At 38.6% G+C, this 25,000-nt stretch overlaps 2 protein-coding genes and 1 long non-coding RNA gene across 4 annotated transcripts in view; 1 reads left to right on the forward strand and 2 right to left on the reverse strand.

The window, feature by feature from the left end:
- LOC137658828 (uncharacterized) overlaps positions 1-15,013 on the reverse strand; it is a 142,533-nt gene extending 127,520 nt beyond the window's left edge. Inside the window, exon 1 of the long non-coding RNA XR_011047442.1 lies at positions 14,686-15,013. This is a non-coding gene — a long non-coding RNA (uncharacterized lncRNA). The remainder of the gene's footprint in view (positions 1-14,685) is intronic.
- LOC137658827 (protein enabled homolog) overlaps positions 1-19,019 on the forward strand; it is a 118,148-nt gene extending 99,129 nt beyond the window's left edge. For both annotated transcript variants that reach the window (XM_068393903.1, XM_068393902.1), the window contains one exon: positions 17,137-19,019. In XM_068393903.1, coding sequence (XP_068250004.1) covers positions 17,137-17,957 — 821 coding nt within the window. In that variant the 3' untranslated portion in view covers positions 17,958-19,019. The remainder of the gene's footprint in view (positions 1-17,136) is intronic.
- Positions 19,020-23,856: 4,837 nt separating this feature from the next.
- Positions 23,857-25,000, reverse strand: part of LOC137658375 (protein O-linked-mannose beta-1,2-N-acetylglucosaminyltransferase 1-like) — a 30,457-nt gene continuing 29,313 nt past the window's right edge. Inside the window, exon 15 of the mRNA XM_068393048.1 lies at positions 23,857-24,098. Within this exon, the coding sequence (XP_068249149.1) occupies positions 24,017-24,098 (82 nt within the window). The 3' untranslated portion in view covers positions 23,857-24,016. The remainder of the gene's footprint in view (positions 24,099-25,000) is intronic.

Genomic DNA, 25,000 nt, shown 5'->3' on the forward strand with positions numbered 1-25,000 from the left:
CAGTGCACCAGCCACCAAAAAATAAAAAATAAAGACGATTCATAATCCACATCTAGAAAAAAAAATGTCCTTCAGTAAACCCCAATCATTAACTGTGCGAAGGTCACACGGCTCGTAACTCAACAAAAAACAAAAATAAAACTGTATTTTGCCACGAAGTCACCTTAGCTGCCATTTACACCAGCCTTGCCTCTCTTGTCCTTATCGATCTATAAATACCGTTATCGTTAGCGGGCGAGTTTCAGAGAACGCACCTCAACTTCAAGGGTCTATTGTATTCTGTTGTATTCTACAGTACTGTATTATGTTCACGTTTTCGACTTCATCAGCCTTGCGCCTACAGTAATAATTTGGTTATATATCTGGCTTGCGTAATGAATGTAATATACTCTACTTTTAAGTTGCGAAATGACTTATCTTCTCCATTATTTTGTTTGTATATCAGCCGAGTTAACTAATGTTGCACTATCTGACGTTTCAGTCATATTTACAGTAATATGACCCCTATCATAGCAGGTCTCATTACCCAACTATGCTATGACAACGATGTTCAATACCAGTTTCATTCCAAGAGACAAATTTTAATAAAATAAACAAACAACAACCTAACTATATGCGATAATACTGGGATTATCAAGGAGAGGCCACAAGCACAAGAAAATTAAAAAACCAGACGCATTAGCCAAGCTACAACCATAACAACAAAAAAAGCAGTCCGGGCAGTGTAAAATGGATAGAGATATAATGAATAAACTATGAATGGGAAATATAAAAATAGATATAAAATGAACGATATCAGCAACAGCGTAAATATACTAGTTAAATATAGCTATGAAACGAGACGTGCAAATATGTTCAATAGAAGAGCATTTACAAGTTTGAACTTCTAAAGTTCCGTCCACTCGTTCTTATTATTATTACTACTAGCTAAGCTATAACCCTAGTTGGAAAAAGCAAGATGCTAAAAGCCCATGGGCTCCAAGCGGAAAAAAAATAGTCTAGTGAGGAAAGGAAACAAGGAAATAAATAAAATACAAGAGTGGTACTAAAAATCATAATAAAATATTCTAAGAACAGTAGCCTCAGTACATTAGATAGATATTTCATATATAATCAACAAAAACTTAAAACAAAACAAGAGGAAGAGAAATGTAATAGAACAGCGTGCCCGACTGCACCCTCGAGCTAGAAAAACTCTAATCCAAGACAGTGGAAGGCCACGGTACTGAGGCTACGGTACTACCCAAGACTAGAGAACTACGGTTTGATTTTAGAGTGTCCTTCTCCTAGAAGAGCTGCTTACCATAGCCATAGCTAAAGAGCCTTTTCCACCCTTACCAAGAGGAAAGTAGCCCCTGAGCAATTACAGTGCAAAAAGTATAACCCCTTGAGGGAAGAAGAATTGTTTGGTAATCTCAGTGTTGTCAGGTGTAGGCCTATGAGGATAGAGATGAATGTGGAAAGAATAAGCCATACTACTCTGTGTATGTGTAGGCAAAGGAAAAATGTGCCGTAACCAGAGGGGGATCCGATGTAGTATTGTCTGGCCAGTCAGAGCACCCGATATCTCTCTAGCAGTAGTATCCCCACGGGTGGCTGGTGCCCTGGCCAACCTACTACCTACAAGACCAATAACGAAAAGTTTTTCTCGAGAATTTACAATACTTCCCTTGTGCATGCAGTATCGTGAAATTACAATACTTCCCTTGTGTAGGCAGTATCGTGAAATTACAATACTTCCCTTGTGCATACAGTATCGTGAAATTACAATACTTCCTTTGTGCATGCAGTATCGTGAAATTACAATACTTCCCTTGTGCATGCAGTATCGTGAAATTACAATACTTCCCTTGTGCATACAGTATCGTGAAATTACAATACTTCCCTTGTGCATGCAGTATCGTGAAATTACAATACTTCCCTTGTGCATGCAGTATCGTGAAATTACAATACTTCCCTTGTGCATACAGTATCGTGAAATTACAATACTTCCCTTGTGCATGCAGTATCGTGAAATTACAATACTTCCCTTGTGCATGCAGTATCGTGAAATTACAATACTTCCCTTGTGCATGCAGTATCGTGAAATTACAATACTTCCCTTGTGCATGCAGTATCGTGAAATTACAATACTTCCCTTGTGCATGCAGTATCGTGAAATTACAATACTTCCCTTGTGCATGCAGTATCGTGAAATTACAATACTTCCCTTGTGCATGCAGTATCGTGAAATTACAATACTTTCCCTGTGCATACAGTATCGTGAAATTACAATACTTTCCCTGTGCATACAGTATCGTGAAATTACAATACTTCCCTTGTGCATACAGTATCGTGAAATTACAATACTTCCCTTGTGCATGCAGTATCGTGAAATTACAATACTTTCCCTGTGCATACAGTATCGTGAAATTACAATACTTCCCTTGTGCATACAGTATCGTGAAATTACAATACTTCCCTTGTGCATGCAGTATCGTGAAATTACAATACTTTCCCTGTGCATACAGTATCGTGAAATTACAATACTTCCCTTGTGCATACAGTATCGTGAAATTACAATACTTCCCTTGTGCATGCAGTATCGTGAAATTACAATACTTTCCCTGTGCATACAGTATCGTGAAATTACAATACTTTCCCTGTGCATACAGTATCGTGAAATTACAATACTTCCCTTGTGCATACAGTATCGTGAAATTACAATACTTCCCTTGTGCATGCAGTATCGTGAAATTACAATACTTCCCTTGTGCATACAGTATCGTGAAATTACAATACTTCCCTTGTGCATACAGTATCGTGAAATTACAATACTTCCCTTGTGCATGCAGTATCGTGAAATTACAATACTTTCCCTGTGCATACAGTATCTTACAATGAAGTACGGCACACATCACTTTTGACCCTTACTCTATTAAGAAGTCTGATTGCCAACACGAGAGAAAACGTTTGCAAGAATAAACCCTTCCCAATTAATACAAGCAAGCCTTTAATCATAGCTCAAGGTACGTGAAATGTCCTTTCAATGAAAGAATTTAGCAGATGGATTAGATTTAACTAACCCTAATACTAAGTGGTTTTATCCCAAGAAGTGCAATTTTACAGCATTCAGGTTCAATTTTTAGAACATCAGACATCTAATTCCGGCTTCCAAAGAGCAAATATATAATCCAATTTCATGAACGATTCAATAAGAAACAAAATTCTAAATATACTGTGTCACGTGGTATTGTCCAATAGACAGTTCATCCTCTTCACCAGGTTAAAAACACAATTTTTATATCACTCCTTGGATCTATCTAGTTAAGGTCACAGGCTTTCTTTTGAAATTGAAAGAAAAATAATGTACATTCTATACAAAAATATAAATCAGATAAAATGCATGAGTTCTGTGACATTAATTGTATCTGTTAAAGCTTGTTAGACAATACATTTGGGTGCCTGATACCTGATTGTATCCATACAACCTGTGTTCTCCAAACTTGGGCTTTTCCATAGCCTCTTTCTTGTACTTAGTTCTTCCACTATTTCAGGGTTAAGTTTATTTGCTTAAGGATACACATCCCTTTGCTTATATACTTATCAAACTATTTTCTTAATGCTAGTATTGGCATTTAAACATTACTTATGATTGGTAGGGGCTACAGATAAGAGTGAAATATAGCAAAATATATTAAAAGACCACATACAATCAGTTCCCATACCCCCTACTCTGCTAACGCAGGGTTAAAGGAGCCCAGGCAATAGCTGCCCCACACTCGGCATGTAGACCTGCGGTAACACCCTCCATAATCCTGTTTCTAACTCACTGTGACAATAATGTTATAATTTTGCCCATGAAATCTATCCAGGAGTTCTGTATGAGGGACTTACACCCATACCCTGGAGATTGTGAGCTGCCAATTATTCAAGCAGTACAGTATGAGGAGCTTACACCCATAGCCCAGAGATTGTGAATTGCCAATTATTCTAATAAATCCTTAATCTTCTTTATAGGAATGTACATTTATAATGGGCAATATCAACATTAAACATTAGTGTACTTATGTGTTAATCACAGCACAAAATAATTTTGCTTCATGCATATCAAGAAGGCATGTAATCAGCATTATGTGCATGTTTGCAACTCAATATACACAGCAACACAATTTGGAATTTTGTATTGCCCCTATTTAATCTGATTTAAAAAATACAAACTATTTACCAACCTCTGTGAGGTGTTATTGTAATAAATTTCAAAACATATCAAATTAAGCTATTTGCCAAACCAAAAAAAAAAAGGCTGAATGCACAAAATTTGTTCTAAAATAAATCACCTTCAGAAAGAAATACAGTATTCCCATAATAAAAGAAAAATACCAAAAAGAAAAGTAATTATACAATAACCACAGTTAAATCAAACCCCTGACGCATGACAAAGATGAAAAAGCTGCAAAGCAAAGTGGGAAGAGAGCCTGGATTGACATCAAAGTTAACAGCTGAAAGGAAGCTTCAAAAGGTGAATGCTATATGGAAAAAGTAGCACAGACAGATACTCATGGGAGGATAAAATACTGATGCGGTTGTAGGGAGGTAACAGCAAGGCAGCTGAGTGTGACGGGCCGTGAGAAGGTTGTGACTCAAAAGGCAGCATGAAAGCAACTGAGTCACAACCTTCTCTCGGCACGTCACATTGGTGAGCAACTGAGTCACAACCATCTCTCGCCCCGTCACATTGGTGACCCCGGAGTGACTCGAACACCCAGCCTCGTCACATGAGGCTGACAAAAAGACTTAAGGAAAGTTTAGTAGTTCCTACAGCTCGATACAGAACGCTTACTTTAGGCACGCTAAAGATACCATAAGATACCATACTTTGATGTCATATACAGTAATCAAACAATAATAGAATGTACATGATTTTCAATACTCATATGGGTTGTAATGAATAAAATTCTGGTCTTTTTCTCAGTAGAATTGCAGTAATCCCACTTCATATCGCGGTTTAAATGTTTAAAGATTGCTCATGAATGGCCAGGACACGGAACAGTGACAACGCCCTAGAGACTGACCATATATATACTGTACATGATCAGCACCCAAGCCCCTCTCCACCCAAGCTAGGATCAGGGAGGGCCAGGCAGTGGCTGCTGATAACTTAAGAGCTAGAGATAGAGGCTTTCCAAAACACACAATCCTTAGCTCACAAGGATGGCAAGGTTGCAGACACAAGAAACTATCGAGCCCGAGCGGGACTCGCATCCCAGTCCGGCAGATCGCTAGGCAGGGATGTTTCCAATAGGCTACCACAACCACCTAAGCTATTGCTCCCTCCATATATCAGGGATTTATAAATATACATGTAAATCTGTACTACAAATTCCTCTTTATATCGACAGTTTCTGGGGGCAGTATAAGTTCCATATTTCATAATTTTGGGCTTGTAATAGCTTGATTTGTAAAAATAAAAAAAAATCTGAAAATCATATAATTAATGAAAAAATATATTGAAGATTTTGTATACATCTACTTCGCAGTTTATTAGCTTACGCTGGGAGCATGAAATATAACACCCGCGATAGCCGAGTGATAACAGTAACTATTCTAAAATTCAATAGGCAGAGATAATCTTTCTTTCTTTATATACCTGCGACCTATCTCAACCTAGCTTGCAATGTAATAATAAAGTAACACACTCATTTTTGCTATTGCCATATACTGTACTTACTATCATACCTTAAAACAACAAAAAGTAGGCTAAGACAATTCAGGAGTACAGTATATCACAAAATGTTATTTTTATAATAAAATAAATTTTTGAATATACTTACCCGGTGATTATATAAGCTGCAGCTCTGCTGCTCGACAGAAAACTCTACGTTAAAAATCCGCCAGCGATCGCTATGCAGGTAGGGGGTGTACTTCAACAGCGCCATCTGTCGTGCAGGTACTCAGTACTCATTGTAAACAAAGAACTCAATTTTCTCCTCGGTCCACTGCGTCTCTATTGGGGAGGAAGGGAGGGTCCTTTAATATATAATCACCGGGTAAGTATATTCAAAAATTTATTTTATTATAAAAATAACATTTTTCAATATTTAACTTAGCCGGTGATTATATAAGCTGATTCACACCCAGGGGGGTGGGTAGAGACCAGCAATAAATGTTTACATTATTATGAGCTAAGGATATTTTATTTCATTTTAGCAGTTATCAAAATAACAAACATAAAATAAATAAGTACCTGGTAAGGAAGTCGACTTGAACAATTACTCTGCCTTTTTAAGTACGTCTTCCTTACGGAGCCTCGCGATCCTCTTAGGATGCTGAGCGACCCCTAGGAGCTGAAGTATCAAGGGTTGCAACCCATACTAAAGGACCTCATCAAAACCTCTAATCTAGGCGCTTCTCAAGAAAAGAATTTGACCACCCGCCAAATCAACCAGGATGCGAAAGGCTTCTTAGCCTTCCGGACAACCCAAAAACAACAATAAAAACATTTCAAGAGAAAGATTAAAAAAGGTTATGGAATTAGGGGAATGTAGTGGTTGAGCCCTCACCCACTACTGCACTCGCTGCTACGAATGGTCCCAGGGTGTAGCAGTTCTCGTAAAGAGACTGGACATCTTTAAGATAAAAAGACGCGAACACTGACTTGCTTCTCCAATAGGTTGCGTCCATCATACTTCGCAGAGATCTATTTTGTTTAAAGGCCACTGAAGTTGCGACAGCTCTAACTTCATGTGTCCTTACCTTCAGCAAAGCTTGGTCTTCCTCACTCAGATGGGAATGAGCTTCTCGTATTAACAGTCTGATAAAATAGGATAAGGCATTCTTTGACATAGGCAAAGATGGTTTCTTAACAGAACACCATAAAGCTTCTGACTGTCCTCGTAAAGGTTTAGTTCGTCTTAAATAGAACTTAAGAGCTCTAACAGGGCATAAGACTCTTTCTAGTTCATTTCCAACCATATTTGATAGGCTTGGAATATCGAACGATTTCGGCCAAGGACGAGAAGGTAGCTCGTTTTTGGCTAGAAAACCAAGCTGTAAAGAACATGTAGCCGTTTCAGATGAAAATCCGATGTTCCTGCTGAAGGCGTGAATCTCACTGACTCTTTTAGCTGTGGCTAAGCAAACCAGGAAAAGTGTCTTTAAAGTGAGATCTTTAAAGGAGGCTGATTGTAGTGGCTCGAACCTTTCTGACATAAGGAATCTTAGTACCACGTCTAAATTCCAACCAGGTGTAGCCAAACGACGCTCCTTCGTGGTCTCAAAAGACTTAAGGAGGTCCTGTAGATCTTTGTTGTTGGAAAGATCTAAGCCTCTGTGACGGAAGACTGATGCCAACATGCTTCTGTAACCCTTGATAGTGGGAGCTGAAAGAGATCTTTCTTTCCTCAGGTATAAAAGGAAGTCAGCTATTTGAGTTACAGAGGTACTGGTCGAGGATACTGATACTGACTTGCACCAGTTTCGGAAGACTTCCCACTTCGACTGGTAGACTCTAAGAGTGGATGTCCTCCTTGCTCTAGCAATCGCCCTGGCTGCCTCCTTCGAAAAGCCTCTAGCTCTCGAGAGTCTTTCGATAGTCTGAAGGCAGTCAGACGAAGAGCGTGGAGGCCTTGGTGTACCTTCTTTACGTGTGGCTGACGTAGAAGGTCCACCCTTAGAGGAAGAGTTCTGGGAACGTCCACTAGCCATCGAAGTACCTCGGTGAACCATTCTCTCGCGGGCCAGAGGGGAGCAACAAACGTCAACCTTGTCCCTTCGTGAGAGGCGAACTTCTGCAGTACCTTGTTGACAATCTTGAACGGGGGGAATGCATATAGGTCTAGATGTGACCAATCCAGTAGAAAGGCATCTATATGAACTGCTGCTGGGTCCGGGATTGGTGAGCAATATATTGGGAGCCTCTTGGTCATCGAGGTTGCGAAGAGATCTATGGTAGGCTGGCCCCATGTGGCCCACAGTCTCTTGCACACATCCTTGTGTAGGGTCCATTCTGTTGGAATGATTTGTCCCTTCCAACTGAGGCAATCTGCCATGACATTCAAGTTGCCTTGGATGAACCTCGTTACTAGAGAAATGTTTAGATCTTTTGACCAGGTGAGGAGGTCCCTTGCGATCTCGTACAACGTCATAGAGTGGGTCCCTCCTTGCTTGGAGATGTACGCCAAAGCCGTGGTGTTGTCCGAGTTCACCTCCACCACTTTGCCTTGAAGGAGAGACTTGAAGCTTTTCAAGGCCAGATGAACTGCCAGTAGCTCCTTGCAGTTGATATGTAACGTTCTTTGACTCGAGTTCCAAGTTCCCGAGCATTCCCGACCGTCTAATGTCGCGCCCCAGCCCGTGTCCGATGCGTCCGAGAAGAGAACGTGGTTGGGAGTCTGAACAGCCAGGGGCAGACCCTCTCTGAGGCTGATACTGTCCTTCCACCAAGTCAGGGAAGACTTCATCTTCTCGGAAATGGGGAACGAGACCGCTTCTAGCGTCTTGTCCTTTTTCCAGTAAACAGCTAGGTGATATTGAAGGGGACGGAGGTGTAGTCTTCCTAACGAAACGAACTGTTCCAGGGATGATAGTGTCCCTATCAGACTCATCCACTGCCTGACTGAACATCGTTCCTTCTTCAGCATGTTCTGGATGCATAACTGGGCTTGACTTGTTCTGGGGGCCGACGGAAAAGCCCGAAAAGCTTGACTGTGAATCTCCATCCCTAAATACACAATAGTTTGGGATGGGACCAGTTGAGACTTTTCCATATTGACCAGGAGACCCAATTCCTTGGTCAGATCTAGAGTCCACTTTAGATCCTTCAGACAGCGACGACTGGAAGAAGCTCTTAGAAGCCAGTCGTCCAAATAGAGGGAGGCTCTGATGTCTGCTAAATGAAGGAATTTGGCTATATTCCTCATCAGCCTCGTAAACACAAGAGGAGCTGTGCTTAGGCCAAAGCACAGAGCTTGAAACTGGTAGACAACCTTTTCGTAAACGAATCTCAGAAAAGGTTGGGAGTCTGGGTGGATGGGGACGTGAAAGTAGGCGTCCCTTAGGTCTAAAGAGACCATCCAGTCTTCCTTTCTGACCGCTGCTAGAACGGACTTTGTGGTCTCCATGGCGAACGTCTGCTTTGTGACAAAGACATTCAGCGCACTGACGTCTAGCACCGGCCTCCACCCTCCTGTCTTCTTTACCACTAAGAAGAGACGGTTGTAGAAGCCCGGGGATTGATGGTCCAGGACTTTGACTACCGCTCCCTTTTCTAGCAAGAGAGACACCTCCTGCTTCAATGCTCGTCTCTTGTCTTCCTCTCTGTACCTGGGAGAGAGATCGATGGGAGACGTTGCTAGAGGGGGTTTTCGTACAAACGGGATCTTGTACCCCTCTCTGAGCAACTTCACAGATTGTGCATCTGCGCCTCTCTTCTCCCAGGTCTGCCAGAAGTTCTTGAGTCTGGCTCCCACTGCTGTCTGAAGAAGGTGGCAGTCAGACTCTGCCTTTAAAGGACTTGGTTCCTTTCTTCTTCCCACGTCTCCCTTCGGCACGAGCACCTCCTCTGCTGGAGGCTCTGCCACGAAAGGGCGGAATAAATCTGGACGCTGGAGTGTCCATCCTGGGTCTTGACAAGGTAGGCAAAGGGGTGGCTTTGCGGGCAGAGGACGCAACCAGGTCACGGGTGTCCTTCTGAATCAAAGAAGCAGCAATCTCCTTAATCAAGTCCTCTGGAAAAAGGCACTTTGAGAGAGGAGCAAACAGAAGTTCTGATCTTTGACACGGTGTCACTCCAGCTGACAGGAAAGAGCAAAGGTTCTCACGTTTCTTGAGGACCCCGGATACGAACGAAGCAGCAAGCTCACTAGATCCGTCACGTATGGCCTTGTCCATGCAGGACATTATGAGCAAGGAAGATTCCTTGTCAGCAGGGGAGATCTTCCTGCTCAAAGCTCCCAGACACCAGTCCAAAAAGTTGAAGACCTCGAAGGCTCTAAATACTCCTTTCAACAGATGGTCTAGGTCCGAAGGTGACCAGCATATCTTAGAGCGTCTCATGGCTAGCCTGCGGGGAGAGTCTACAAGACTTGAGAAGTCGCCCTGGGCAGAGGCAGGAACTCCCAAGCCGAGAACTTCTCCCGTGGCATACCAGACGCTCGATCTGGAAGAGAGTTTAGCAGGGGGAAACGTAAAGACTGTCTTCCCTAGACTCTTTTTGGACTGCATCCAATCTCCTAAAACTCGTAAAGCTCTCTTGGACGAGCGTGCGAGGACGAGTTTCGTAAAGGCAGGCGAGGATGACTGCGTACCTAAAGCAAACTCTGACGGAGGAGAGCGTGGAGCCACAGACACAAACTGGTCCGGATACATCTCTTTGAACAGAGCAAGAACTTTTCTAAAGTCCAAAGAGGGTTGCTTGGTCTTGGCTTCGTCAAGGTCTGAATGTGGTTCATCAACGTGTGCCGCATCGTCATCATCAGAGAGTCCATCATCCGAGAATTGAGGAGGAAGCGGCAAAGGAGTAGGAATCGGCTGGTCAGCTGAGTCCGGTCGCACGGGTGCACGCGTGACTGAACCGGACGCAACGTCATGGAACTGTTGCCCAGTCTGTGAGCTGGCAACAACCATAGCAGCGCGGGGACGCACAGCGTCTACTCCAGACTGTCTAGTCTGATGTGGGCGAGCAGAGGCAACCACACTGGGTTGCGGAGGTTGACGCACCGCGTCAAAACAAAACAACTTTGACGGTTGTTGTACCTCGCGAACGTCAACGAAAGGTTCCGTGCGTCGCTGAACGTCAACATGCGGCTGGCAGGGTACACTGGAACGCATGGGTGGCGGGACTCTCTCAGCTGGAGTGCGGAAGAAGGTCGCCTCAGCGTCCACGGGACGCACAACCGTGGTTGGTTGTAGGCAAGAGGTTGGTGCAGCATCAACCTTCTCCGCACGAAAGTCCTGCATCAGAGACGTTAACTGATACTGCATGGTCTGCAGCAAAGACCACTTAGGGTCTACAGGAGCAGGTGCGGCGACAGACGGTGTGACTGCCTGAGGCGGTACCGCTTTGCCTCTCTTAGGAGGTGAGCAGTCACCGGAAGACTGCAGCGAGTCCGAACTGACCCAGTGGCTACAACTGGGCCGTTGGACTTGCGCGGAAGGGACCGACTTGCGCTTAAGAGGTCGCGAGACCTTGGTCCATGGTTTCTTACGAGAAACCTCTTCCGCAGACGAGGAATAAATGGGCTCTCTCGTCTCTGTGTGGGTGGGGCGATCTTGGGTAGATACGCCCGAAACCACGGAGGGAACGTCTGTTCGCTGATTAAAGCCTCTCGAACCCTTTGGTCGTACGACATTGCTTCTCCCCTGGACTTGGGAGCTTGCAAGAGGTCCCGGACTAGGAGGACGACAGGCACGAACAGACGAACCCTCAAGCGCAACACTATCCACAACACTATCACTCACTTTATCACTACCCACTGCACTCTTACACTTCAGCTCCTTGACGTCCGCCATGAGCTGGTTACGGTCACTAGCCAAGGACTCGACTCTCTCACCCAGAGCTTGGATGGCACGCATCATATCTGCCATCGAAGGTTCTTGAGTGCCAGAAGGGGGATTAGGAGCAACCACTACAGGGGAAGGAATAGGTTGTGGGGCATGAGGAGAGGAAAATTCAACGGAGCGAGATGAACTTCTCCTGACTCTGTCTCTCTCTAGCCTACGTGTATATTTCTGGAATTCGATAAAATCGAATTCCGAAAGCCCAACGCATTCCTCACATCGATCTTCCAATTGACAGGTTTTATCCCGACAATTGGAACAAACGGTGTGAGGATCGATAGAGGCCTTCGGAAGACGCCTTGAACAGTCCCTAGCATTACACTTCCTGAATTTAGGGACTTGAGAAAGGTCAGCCATTTTGAATTGGTCAAAGGGGAATTCAAAAACTATCCAAAGTCATCAACAAATAATCCGATATCAAAAAAAAAGAATGCAAGGATTTATTGAAGAGAAAGCCTGCAAAGCGAAAGCTCAAAACCAGAAACGTGTACTTCACCAAATAGTTGTGAAAACCAATCCAGTTAGCAACAGCGAATTAGTAGGTCTTGCCGGTGGCACGACAGAGAGAAAATTGAGTTCTTTGTTTACAATGAGTACTGAGTACCTGCACGACACATGGCGCTGTTGAAGTACACCCCCTACCTGCATAGCGATCGCTGGCGGATTTTTAACGTAGAGTTTTCTGTCGAGCAGCAGAGCTGCAGCTTATATAATCACCGGCTAAGTTAAATATTGAAAAATAAGTATTCTATAACAAGTATCTTAACCTTTCTTAAGCTTACTTGTTGCTATAGATAGCCTATAAATATTAAATAACTGTGAGCAAGAATATAGACTAGTAATCTAAAATTACCTTAGACATCTATACCAAGTCTAACACACAGTATAAAATGCGGTTTTATTATAATTACGGACGGAAAAAGCTTTTCAACTAAAAATCAGGTCTTCCAATAAAAAAAAGTCCATTTTCTTTGAAAATGACAATTATTTTCACTTCAAATGAAAACTTACCTAAGAAATAATAATCAATGAGGTTAGGGTACGCAGCTCACCATGTACTGCTTTCCAGTACAAAGGAGCTTGGTGTTTTTCTTTATAAGCGAGGAAACCGAGCATATGGCAGAGCAAAATCCATTAGATTTCTAGAAAATATCTCCGTTCTTGAACAGTCTATTGGGTTTCGGTTTCTTTGCTATTGAAATGAAGGTCAAATTCAATGAAAATACATTATTTACTACAGGAAAAAATTTTTGTTAAAAAATTTTATTCTGTCCGTAACTATAATTTTACCTAAAATACCAATATAGAGGCCCTAAGCCTTTTGGAAAATGGTACAGAAAATACCCTCCTTCAGACGCTATTACGGCTGGGGGTATTTCACATGCAAACCAAAGCAACGCAACAAAACCTAACCTTACACAACTTAACCTAACTTAGTGAATCCGGTAAAGTTTTACTGTATCGTAGGATATATATATATATATATATATATATATATATATATATATATATATATATATGGTAAATTTAGTTTCATCCATTATGGGGAAACTGGAATAAAAATATATTTGTTGCATCAGAAATAGTGTAGTTCCAACGAATTTAACGTTTATTTTGACCGCAAACCATCCGATTTGGAGATTTACTAAGTTGTTCTAGAATGCAGAAAGACCCTACTTCATCCCAACAATTATGGGGGACACCAGGTGGGAACCGGGGTTTTGGGTGGGGGGGGGGGGCGTCAAATGATATTTGCAATAAATGAATACTTATCCTTCCACCACCCCTCCCCCTATACCCCTATCTAGCCCTACCGGGGGGGGGGGGGGGGGGGGGGGCTCCGCCCCCCCTGCGACCCCCCCTTAAGGCCACAGTGAATTTTGGGACACTACCGAACCTAATACAACCACCTAACCTAGGGCCCTGTACCCCTACCTAGGCCTACCCCTGCGAGGCCACCCCCCCCTTACAGCCACTACCTAACACATCCATCAAACCAAATCCAAAGGGATGGTACTGCTGCATACATCGTTATACTATCACCATCATAATATACTCTATAAATTAATGAAGCTTACCTTAAACTGTTGGTTCATCAAGATGTGTTGCTGCTTTGAGGAAAACGTGAAGCCGTTGGGAAGGTTCCTTGACATGCAGGCCAATTTTGATTTTGTAAAATTAAATTGTCTCTCTGGCACAAATCCACTAGGTTTTCAATAATCCCCGAATAACTTACAACAAATTCATTGCAAGTTAGGAAACAGTCAGGACAAGAAGATGGAATTTCAACTTCTTGTGCAACATGAGATGACGTGCTTGCTACTGCCTCCATTTCTAAGAACGAAATGAAATGCATGGGAAAGATGTATTGTGGCGCTGTTGTATTGTCGCGCTGTGATTGGCCAAACATGTATGACGTCATAGTGGATAGGCGCTGTGATTGGCCAAACGTGTAAGACTTTATAGTGGACTAGTTTGTCTGCGGATTATAGTGGTTACAGGGCTCATTTAAGCAAATACAAGACACAGTCAACAATAACAACAGACTTAGAAAAAATCTGGGAGTAAGACATGAGTAGCGTGAGTTTGATCGTCGATATATAAAGAACTAGGTATTTGCGACAAATAATATTTTACAGAAATACTACAAAAGACTTGCTTTACTCGGGAAATATATTATTATAATAGATTTCCCATAATGGATGAAACTGTAAATTTTCCATATATATATATATATATATATATATATATATATATATATATATATATATATATATATATATATATATATATATTTCTGAAACTATTCATTTGCGACGGGAACGAGTGTCATTTACGGAAAGCGTAATTTTTTAAATAAGAAGAAGTAGTTTTTTCTGTAGGTTACATTGCCCTGTAATACAGTAATATAATACAGAGAATCCATCCGAAATGTCAAGGGCTTTTTCCAGAACTACGCAGAATTATCCACGGTACTTTCCAGTACTTTGGGGGGGTTAGGTTAGGTTAGGTTTTAATCATCTAATCTGTATGTGGATAAAATTCAAACCTAACCTAACCTAAGAAATAGTCGAGGTTATATAGGTAATTGGTGCTAGGACAATAACAGGATTCGTGACTAAAGTTAGCGTTGATGTTTTAACTTACCATGGAACTGTGACGATTCAAACTTTGCTGCTGTTTTCCAAAAAAAATATCTAATATATGAATTTTCGCTGAACAGAATAAAACAAATGTCAGAGACGTCTCCGAGAAATTCGCCGTCTCAACAACCACTTCGAATGTTTAACCTGGGTTATCACTTGATCTTAACTTGGAGATGAAATGTCTCACTTCTTCTCTTTTGAAGAATATTTCTAATCACTCTCAACACCTAAATAGTTCAATTATTAATCGTTTTTTTCACGTTCTTAACACTTTGAAGTTAAAACGTCAAGTAGTCAACGAGAATCACCAGACAGACAGTGGGACAGTACCTTACCGTTTTCGTCAGAACCGTTAACATCGAAATAATAATTAGAAATTACAATAAAAACTTAGTACAATAAAATCTAAATATATAATTTGTCATTCAGTTTTTTATTCATAATTTTAAAAAACTTTTATTTTGTTAAATAAGTCATTTTTTTATCGTAAGTATATCAAATATATAAATTTTTATCCTTTAGTACACACAGAACGCATTCACTCCATCACAGGACAAACTTTGTAAACACTTGTATTTGTCTTTTCTTTAAATTAAATACAATATTGCCAGTAAATTAAATCATAAATTGATGACGTTAGTAATGTATATAATTTAAAACAGACAAGATTGTTTATTACATTGTGTAATTGTTCAAGGTATCTCTATTAATGTAACTTCAGTTTGGTTTATTCATTATACAATACATTATAGGACTCATCCAAATTGTGCTAAAAATAATTCACACAATCATTGCCATATTTCAAAATTATTATTATTATTATTATTATTATTATTATTATTATTATTATTATTATTATTATTATTATTATTATTATTATTACCTACTAAGCTATAACCCATATTAGGAAACTACAAGAAAAGTAATTCACAAAATAAAATATTTCAAGAACAGTAACAGCATTAAAACAAATATTTCATACATGAACTATAATAAACTTTAAAAAAAAACAAGAGGTAGAGAAATAAGATAGAATGGTATGCCAAGTGTACCCTTAAGCAAGAGAACTCTACCCAAGACAGTGGAAGGCCATGCTACAGAGGCTATGGCACTGTCCAAGACCAGAGAACAATGGTTTGATTTTGGAGTGTCCTTCTCCTAGAAGAGCTGCTTACCATAACTAAAGAGTCTCTTCTACCCTTACCAAGAGGAGAGTAGCCAGTGAACAATTACATTGCTATAGTTAACCCCTTGAGCGAGGAAGAATTGTTTGGTAATCTCAATGTTGTCAGGTGTATGCGGACAGAGGAGTATATGTGAAGAATATGCCAGACTATTTGGTGAATGTATAGTCAAAAGGAAAATGCGCCATAGCTAGAGAGAATGGTCCACTGTAGTACTGTTTGGCCAGTCAAAAGACCCAGTAACTCTCTAGCGGTAGTTTCTCAACAGGTGGCTGGCACCCTGGCCAACCTACTACATACTAGCCTCCTGGCTATCGCAGTGGTGATGCGCTCGCCTGGCATTCGCATGGCAGCAGATCGATCCCCGACCGGGGCCGTGAGTTTAAGCTGCTATGGTTGGGCACCACAGTGGGCGGTTGGGCTAGCCCGGGTGACGTTCTGGTGAGCATCTATTCTGATGAAATTGGAGCTGATACCAGACACCATTTCCTTTACCTACAACAGTTTATAATAGCAGAATATAAGAGAAAAAAGTGGCATGTTAAGTTACATCAAATTTAATCTATAGTCAATTTCTTCTAGCGAGGCAGATTTACACAGACTCTCAGCGGTGCCCTTTTAGCACGAAAAAGTTTCCTGATCGCTGATTGGTTGGACAAAATATTTCTAACCAATCAGCGATCAGCAAACTTTTCAGAGCTAAAAGGGCACCGCTGCGAGTCGGTGCAAATCTGCCTCGCTAAAAGAAATGGACTATAATACTTGCTGAATACATGTACACTACTTTTATATCATACCTTAAAATTGTTTTAATACAGAGTAACTGTATTATACTGATACCATATATTTACTTTCAACATGGGAAATTTTTTAGTTACCCTAATCATGATTTTTTTCTTTCAAATTTTACATGTTGCTTGTTTAATCACTTTATTTCTATGTACTGTAATGAGTTTGAATTGAACTGTTCTTAAAATATTCTATTTTTCCTTGTTTCCTTTCCTCACTGAGCTATTTTCCCTGTTGGAGCCCCCTGGGCTTAGAGCATCCTGCTTTTCCAACTGGGGGTTTAGCTTAGCAAATAATAATAATAATAATAATAATAATAATAATAATAATAATACAGATATCTTTTTTATTCCACCTACACTTTGGAAGAATTCTATACATTATTTGTCTTCGGTACTGGAATACAATTTACAGAGTTTGAATAACAATAAAATACATTACACCAAGTCTAAATTACTCACAATTATCATTCTTTTCAGATCTGCAATTTGAGGCGCACCTGCGACACGTAACGTTAACTGACGAAGACACCTGGAGAGCAAAGGTAGCAGAACTCACCAGGCTTTTAGAGGAAAGGACCTCCCGAGTGAAACAGCTAGAGGCACAACTCGCTGAGCAGCAGAAGCTACGAGAAGACGAACATGAGCAGAATAGGTGGCGGGAATTGCAACTCCAGCAGCAACTGGAAGCAGGAGAGAGAAGAGTTTCTGACCTGAAGGGAGAAGTTGCTCGTCTTCGAGCTCAGGTCAAGGATCTTAGAGTGTACAGCACAGCTCTTCGAACTGTTAGAAGTAGGGCACCCTCTAATCGATCTTCTAACAATCGGTCTAATGCTGCTGTGGCGCCCGTAACTGGAGGACGACCTCCTTCAAGAAATTCTCGTTCATCCGTGGGATCGTTGGATTCCTTGGAATCCTCAGGGCCAAAGAGCCTTGGATCAGAAGATGGTGAAATAGGGTCATGGCGAGGTGCCAGACTTGGTGGAGGAGCAAATACAATCCCATCACGACTTCAAAGATCACTCGGTGGAGGAGGTGGAGCACGGGGCATTAAAGGCCCTCAAAGTCCTACTCGAAGGAGTTCGACCTTCTCTTTACCTCCACCACAAGCATCACCTCCCTCATCAATACCCCCTTTGACATCATTGCAGCCCCAACGACCATCCTCCAGCGTCACTCTTCCTCCAATCAGTATGACCCAGAGCGTTGCTCGACATGTCAGGAAGCAGCTACGTCTTGGGTCAGCTCCAGCTTTAGACATTGACAGAGGTGAGAATGAATCCCGCCGTGACCAAGCGTGACCTTGCCCAGCCTCGGCACCGGTGCGGTTAGCTCTCAGGGCTTCCTCCCAGAGTTCCCTGCCCCAAGCAACAGAGCCCGGGGCCGAGGCAGAGCTAAAAGCAGCAGCAGCACCAAAGAGAACTCGTCCAACCAGTCTTCGCAGTTGTAGAGTGTCTTGGAGACATTCAAGGGACCATCTGTATTAATTCAAATTACCGTGAAACAATGGACCAAACCATTCTAGACAGAAACCGTACAGTAGCACTGCAAATACTATTAGAGCCAAACATTCTTCTTCTTTAGATTGCCCGGAGGCTTTTTGACGGTGCGTCTAGCCCCTAGGGAGAGCCAAACATTAGGTTTTCTTTACTATTGTGTTCATGAAGTCAGCAAGAAAGAAATACAGTAGATAAAAGATTGGACTCAAATATTTTCTCCAAATTCTAATGTGGCCTTGTGTAAACTGTGATAAAAACAATGAGGACCCTCCAAAAACAGATCTATAAAATTCAGTCAAAATTCTGCTCGAATTTTCCAAGTGAAACCATGAAAACTGAATACTGTACATTTTGTTGATGCGTAAGTACTAGTGTTTTTGCTGAGAGTGATGATATATATATATATTAAAACAGTGGCATTTATATAAAAATGTGAGGTCTTTGTGCATGACAATGGAATATGTTTAAACGATGAGCATTTTCTTAATCTCCATTTTTGGAAATGAAAATAGTCATGAAATAAACCCTAACACAAGTGTTGAGTTTGCAAGAGTATTAATTGTTCATAAATGTCTAACTACTTGGCCAAATAGAGTGAGAGTGGAGTGCCTAATGATAGATGTATGCATATAAGTAATTCCTAAGGTAAGAGTGTGTGTTGGCCAGCATTCGAACGTATTACTTTGTGTCTAATCACAAGTGTCAAATGTATCCAAATAAGAAATTCCCAGAGTTTATGTCGGTCAATATTCAAACGAATTACATTTGGTTAGAGTAATCAGAGGAAAACTGACAGTCTAATCTTAGTTTGGTATGTCTTAAAAAAAAAAAAGAAGAGAATGTTGTATCTAGTTAAAACACACACACACACACACATGCTGGGCATACGTCTCGTAAAGGTTTTCCATGCCTAATAACTTTTTTTTTTCCAAACAACAAAACATGTAATGGTAAAAATGTATAGGACCTTCATAAGCTTTCTTGTGTCAAACAATGAGCACAAACTATATTGTAAAATATAAAGACCCATTGTAACGTATATCAATTCATTTTTTTTGTATACTGTAATTATTAGAAGATTAATTATACAGTATATATATATATATATATATATATATATATATATATATATATATATATATATATATATATATACAGTATATATATTTATATATATAAATATATATATAAATATATATATTTTATATATATATATATATATATATATATATATATATATATATATATATATATATATATATATTTATATATATATATAAATATATAAATATATATATATATATATATATATATATATATATATATGTATATATATACATAAATATATAAATACATATATATATAAATGTATATATATATATATATATATATGTATATATAGATATATGTATATATATGATAAATTTTGCACATTTTTACGTGTTTTTCATATTCAAATAAGCCATATATATTTTTGATATATTAATGTCTGGATTCTCTTAACAACCTCGGGATCACAGACCCAGGCGAAATCTCACAAAGACAAGAGCTTGGCTCCGGCCGGGAATCGAACCCTGGTCGGCAAGCTTATATAGACAGTGACTTAACCCACTTGGCCACGAACAAAGATAAAAGTCAATGACAATTCTACTGTACTTCTACCTGTCGAATTCAGGTATTTTGTACTTAGAATTGAAATCAACCCATCTTCACCATCGTAGCTAATTGGTAGTTTGTTACTTGGCATTCAATTTATGATAAATTTTGCACATTTTTACGTGTTTTTCATATTCAAATAAGCCATATATATTTTTGATATATTAATGTCTGGATTCTCTTAACAACCTCGGGATCACAGACCCAGGCGAAATCTCACAAAGACAAGAGCTTGGCTCCGGCCGGGAATCGAACCCTGGTCGGCAAGCTTATATAGACAGTGACTTAACCCACTTGGCCACGAACAAAGATAAAAGTCAAAGACAATTAAGAGAATCCAGACATTAATATATCAAAAATATATATGGCTTATTTGAATATGAAAAACACGTAAAAATGTGCAAAATTTATCATAAATTGAATGCCAAGTAACAAACTACCAATTAGCTACGATGGTGAAGATGGGTTGATTTCAATTCTAAGTACAAAATACCTGAATTCGACAGGTAGAAGTACAGTAGAATTGTCATTGACTTTTATCTTTGTTCGTGGCCAAGTGGGTTAAGTCACTGTCTATATAAGCTTGCCGACCAGGGTTCGATTCCCGGCCGGAGCCAAGCTCTTGTCTTTGTGAGATTTCGCCTGGGTCTGTGATCCCGAGGTTGTTAAGAGAATCCAGACATTAATATATCAAAAATATATATGGCTTATTTGAATATGTATATATATATATATATATATATATATATATATATCATGGTAATGTTTTATATTTGTGTATTTAAATGCAAATACCTATGTCTTGTATGCATATACATAATGTATGATAAAAGATTCATACCTTTGCGACAAATGACGTGATGGTCTCACCTGTGACCTGAAATGGGTGTGTACTCATCCAATACATAAAAAAAGTCATTTTGTACCCTATAGTCAATTTGTTTTAGCGAGGCAGATTTGCACCGACTTGCAGGGGTGCCCTTTTAGCTCGGAAAAGTTTCCTGATCGCTGATTGGTTGGACAAGATAATTCTGACCAATAAGAGAGCAGGAAACTTTTCCGAGCTAAAAGGGCACCGCTGCGAGTCGGTGCAAATGCGCCTCATTAAAAAAAATTGAGTTTAGTTTAAGGCACCCAGACATTGGTCCCTTTTGGGGTCTAGTGGCTAACCATCTTTCCTGGCCAAAAATAGTTTACTCGTACCTACAGCATAGAATCTGAAACCTCTGTAGATTTCACTTTTGGTTTTGCCTTAATTGATGTTGATAAATCTTAAAAGAATTGATGAAATATACTTAAAAAAAGACAAAGGTGAATCCCTATACTGTATAGATATAGACTACTATACTGGTTATATTACTTAAACAGTATACTACAATACAGTGCTGTATTTATTACTATTTTATTACTAATTCCAATTTTTTATTTTACATACTGCACACCATCTACCATATGCTTCAAGTCAACTGAAAATTATTTTCCTGTTAAAAAGATTGTATTATACCATTGGTGACTTGCATCTGTCCTTCTATTAAAAACTATGTAGGCCCACATTTCCTTTTGGCTGAGGATAGCAGCCAGATCCTCAGAAGGGATTCCTCTGCGGTGCCCTTGAGATTTCTCCTGAAGTCACGTGACCTAGTCGGGAAGTAGTCATGTATAGCTGGTTTGTATATTACATTTTTATTCATTTGATGGGTTCAAATAAAAGTGATTTTGTTCATGAGATCATTTCTGTCAACCTTAAGGGACAACTCGATGTGTGAAAAATGTCATCTGTTTAAAAAAAATGATGATGAATCTGCTCGTCATTCTAAAAATGAATAATTATATCATATTTAGCATGAAATTTACTCTACACATTAAAATAACAAACTGGCAAATGTTACTGTTGAAAATAAATGCATTCCAAAAGAAAAAAAAAAAAGATGATGAATCTGCTCGTCGTTCTAAAAACGAATAAATATATCATATTTAGCATGAAATTTACTCATTAAAAAAAGCATCCTGGCAAATGTTACTGTTGAAAATAAATGCATTCCCCCCCCATCCCCCCCCCAAAAAAAAAACCTCTGGTCTGCAATGTTCTTCAAATATAGGACCGGCACAAATTCTAATGAAAGCAATTAATTCTACATTAGCATCAGGATATTTTGAAAAGCCATCCTTGTAAGTATGCCCCATTTAGGAATAACCCTAGATTCCTATTTTGACACTTTAAAGAAATACATCCACTCAAAAGGCTTCACGTTTTTATGTTGACCAGGCTGACATGAGTCTTTTTATTGTTTATATATGACATATCTGTTTTGACGCTGTTACTGTTTTTAGAATGATATATTGTTAATTTATTCTCATCATTTATTTATTTCCTTATTTCCTTTCCTCACTAGGCTATTTTTCCCTGTTGGAGCCCTTGGGCTTATAGCATCTTGCTTTTCCAACTAGGATTGTAGCTTGGCTAGTAATAATAATAATAATATGCCATAGTTTTATACAGTACTGTGAGGTAGACAGTAATATCTTGAGTTTACTAACCAATTTCTTTCCCATTAGCCTTTTTCTGCTTTGGTGGAAAAGCTGATATCTGTGTTATCAATATACTGTAAATTATCATAGTTTGTTTAGCAATTATAATAGATATTTGACATACTATAGTAGAGTATATACTTTAAATCATTTCAATACATTTAATCACCATTTGAAAGGATAAACTTTTAAAGATCAATCTCTTTTAGTATTTACAGGAGGTTAACCTAAACATCATACAACAAGCCAAGTTGGGTTAATTAACTATATTTTACTAATCTCTAAATACAGTACTGCAATAAGCTTTTCAAAGCAATTGTTCAAATGCTATACTTCTTTCAATACAAAATTACAGGTATTTTCATATCTCTCCATATTTACAGGTTCTGTACATTTGTTTCCAAAACCAAAATACACCATTTTGTGCTTTACACCTGAATTGAAAATTTAAATCATACTAAATACTAAAAGCTTAAAAATCTACATGCAGTATACGACAATCTACATCTATGTATTGAAAATCTAAATACAATATTATACTACATCTATGAATTGAAAATCTAAATACAATGTTATACTACATCTGTATTGAAAATCTAAATACAATATTATACTACATCTATGAATTGAAAATCTAAATACAATGTTATAATACATCTATGTATTGAAAATATAAATACAATGTTATACTACATCTATGAATTGAAAATCTAAATACAATGTTATAATACATCTATGTATTGAAAATATAAATACAATGTTATACTACATCTATGAATTGAAAATCTAAATACAATATTACATCTATGAATTGAAAATCTAAATACAATGTTATAATACATCTATGTATTGAAAATATAAATACAATGTTATACTACATCTATGTATTGAAAATCTAAATACAATATTATACTACATCTATGAATTGAAAATCTAAATACAATGTTATACTACATCTATGAATTGACAATATAAATACAATATTATACTACATCTATGAATTGAAAATCTAAATACAATATTACATCTATGAATTGAAAATCTAAATACAATATTATACTACATCTATTTATTGAAATTTTAAATACAATATTATACTACATCTATGAATTGAAAATATAAATACAATATGATACTACATCTATGAATTGAAAATCTAAATACAATATTATGCTACATCTATGTTTTGAAAATCTAAATACAATGTTATACTACATCTATGAATTGAAAATCTAAATACAATATAATACTACATCTATGAATTGAAAATCTAAATACAATATTATACTACATCTATGAATTGAAAATCTAAATACAATATTATATTACATCTATGTATTGAACATATAAATACAATATTTCACTACATCTATGTATTAAAAATATAAATACAATATGGTACTACATCTATGTATTGAAAATCTAAATACAATATGATACTACATCTATGTATTGAAAATCTAAATACAATGTTATACTACATCTATGTATTAAAAATTTAATTTCAATATGATACTTTACGCTTGTACTGGCATCTACATGCATGTTGAAAATCTAGATACCACACGTCAAAAAGAAGTTACCCTCAATGCCCGTGGTGTCTAAATATAATACTGGCATCAACATACTTTACATGTTTGAAATTCTAGATACCATACGTCAAAAAGAAGGTACCCTCAATCCCCGTGGTGTCTTTGCGTATGGCGAAGATTTTTCATGGAATATTCTTCCTCAGCAGTTGCAGCAGGAACTCTCAGTCTGCGTGGAAAAGGCATTTTCAAATTATCATGGTTTATTCTGTTTTCTTCAAAAGAATTCTTAGAATATACAAAAAAGAAATACACAAACATCTTTAGTGTCTATTAGATCAAACGTCAAATCTAGAAGTTATAGAATTAAGAAGATAAGAAATGGAATACCTAACATGACTTCAGTATTTTTTTCATGACTCCATTTTCCTTGTTTTCAAGGTCTAATGTCATTTAAGAGGCAGATTTATAACTTCTTGCTGTCTTTACTTTATTGATCTCACTAGACTTTCCTTTCAAATAAACTTGGCAGAACAGAAATGGCTGACTATCAGCTTGGAAACCCTAAGTGTTCTCTGATATCTTATGTATTTAGCATCATCATCATCATCTCCTCCTACGCGTATTGATGCAAAGGGCCTCGGTTGGATTTCACCAGTCGTCTCTATCTTGAGCTTTTAATTCAACACTTCTCCATTAATCCTCTACTTCTCGCTGCATAGTTCTCAGCCATATAGGCATGGAACTTCCACCTCTTCTAGTGCCTTGTGGAGCGCAGTTGAAAGTTTGGTGAACTAATCTCTCTTGGGGAGTGCGAAGAGCATGCCCAAACCATCTCCATCTACCCCTCGTGATGATCTCATCCACATATAGCACTCGAGTAATCTATCTTATAGTTTCATTTCTACTCCTGTCCTACCATTTAATTCCCAATATTCTTCTGAGGGCATTGTTCTCACATCTACAAAATCTGTTGGAAATTGTTTCCTTGTCATACCACAACTCATATCCATACAGTAACGCCGATCTCGCTAAACTGATATATAGTCTGATTTTTATATTTAATTTCAGACATTTTGATTTCCAAAATTTACTTAACCTAGCCATTGCCTGATTTGCTTTTTTCAATCT

This window comes from Palaemon carinicauda, chromosome 19, assembly GCF_036898095.1.
Source record: "Palaemon carinicauda isolate YSFRI2023 chromosome 19, ASM3689809v2, whole genome shotgun sequence".
NCBI classification, from domain to species: domain Eukaryota; kingdom Metazoa; phylum Arthropoda; class Malacostraca; order Decapoda; family Palaemonidae; genus Palaemon; species Palaemon carinicauda.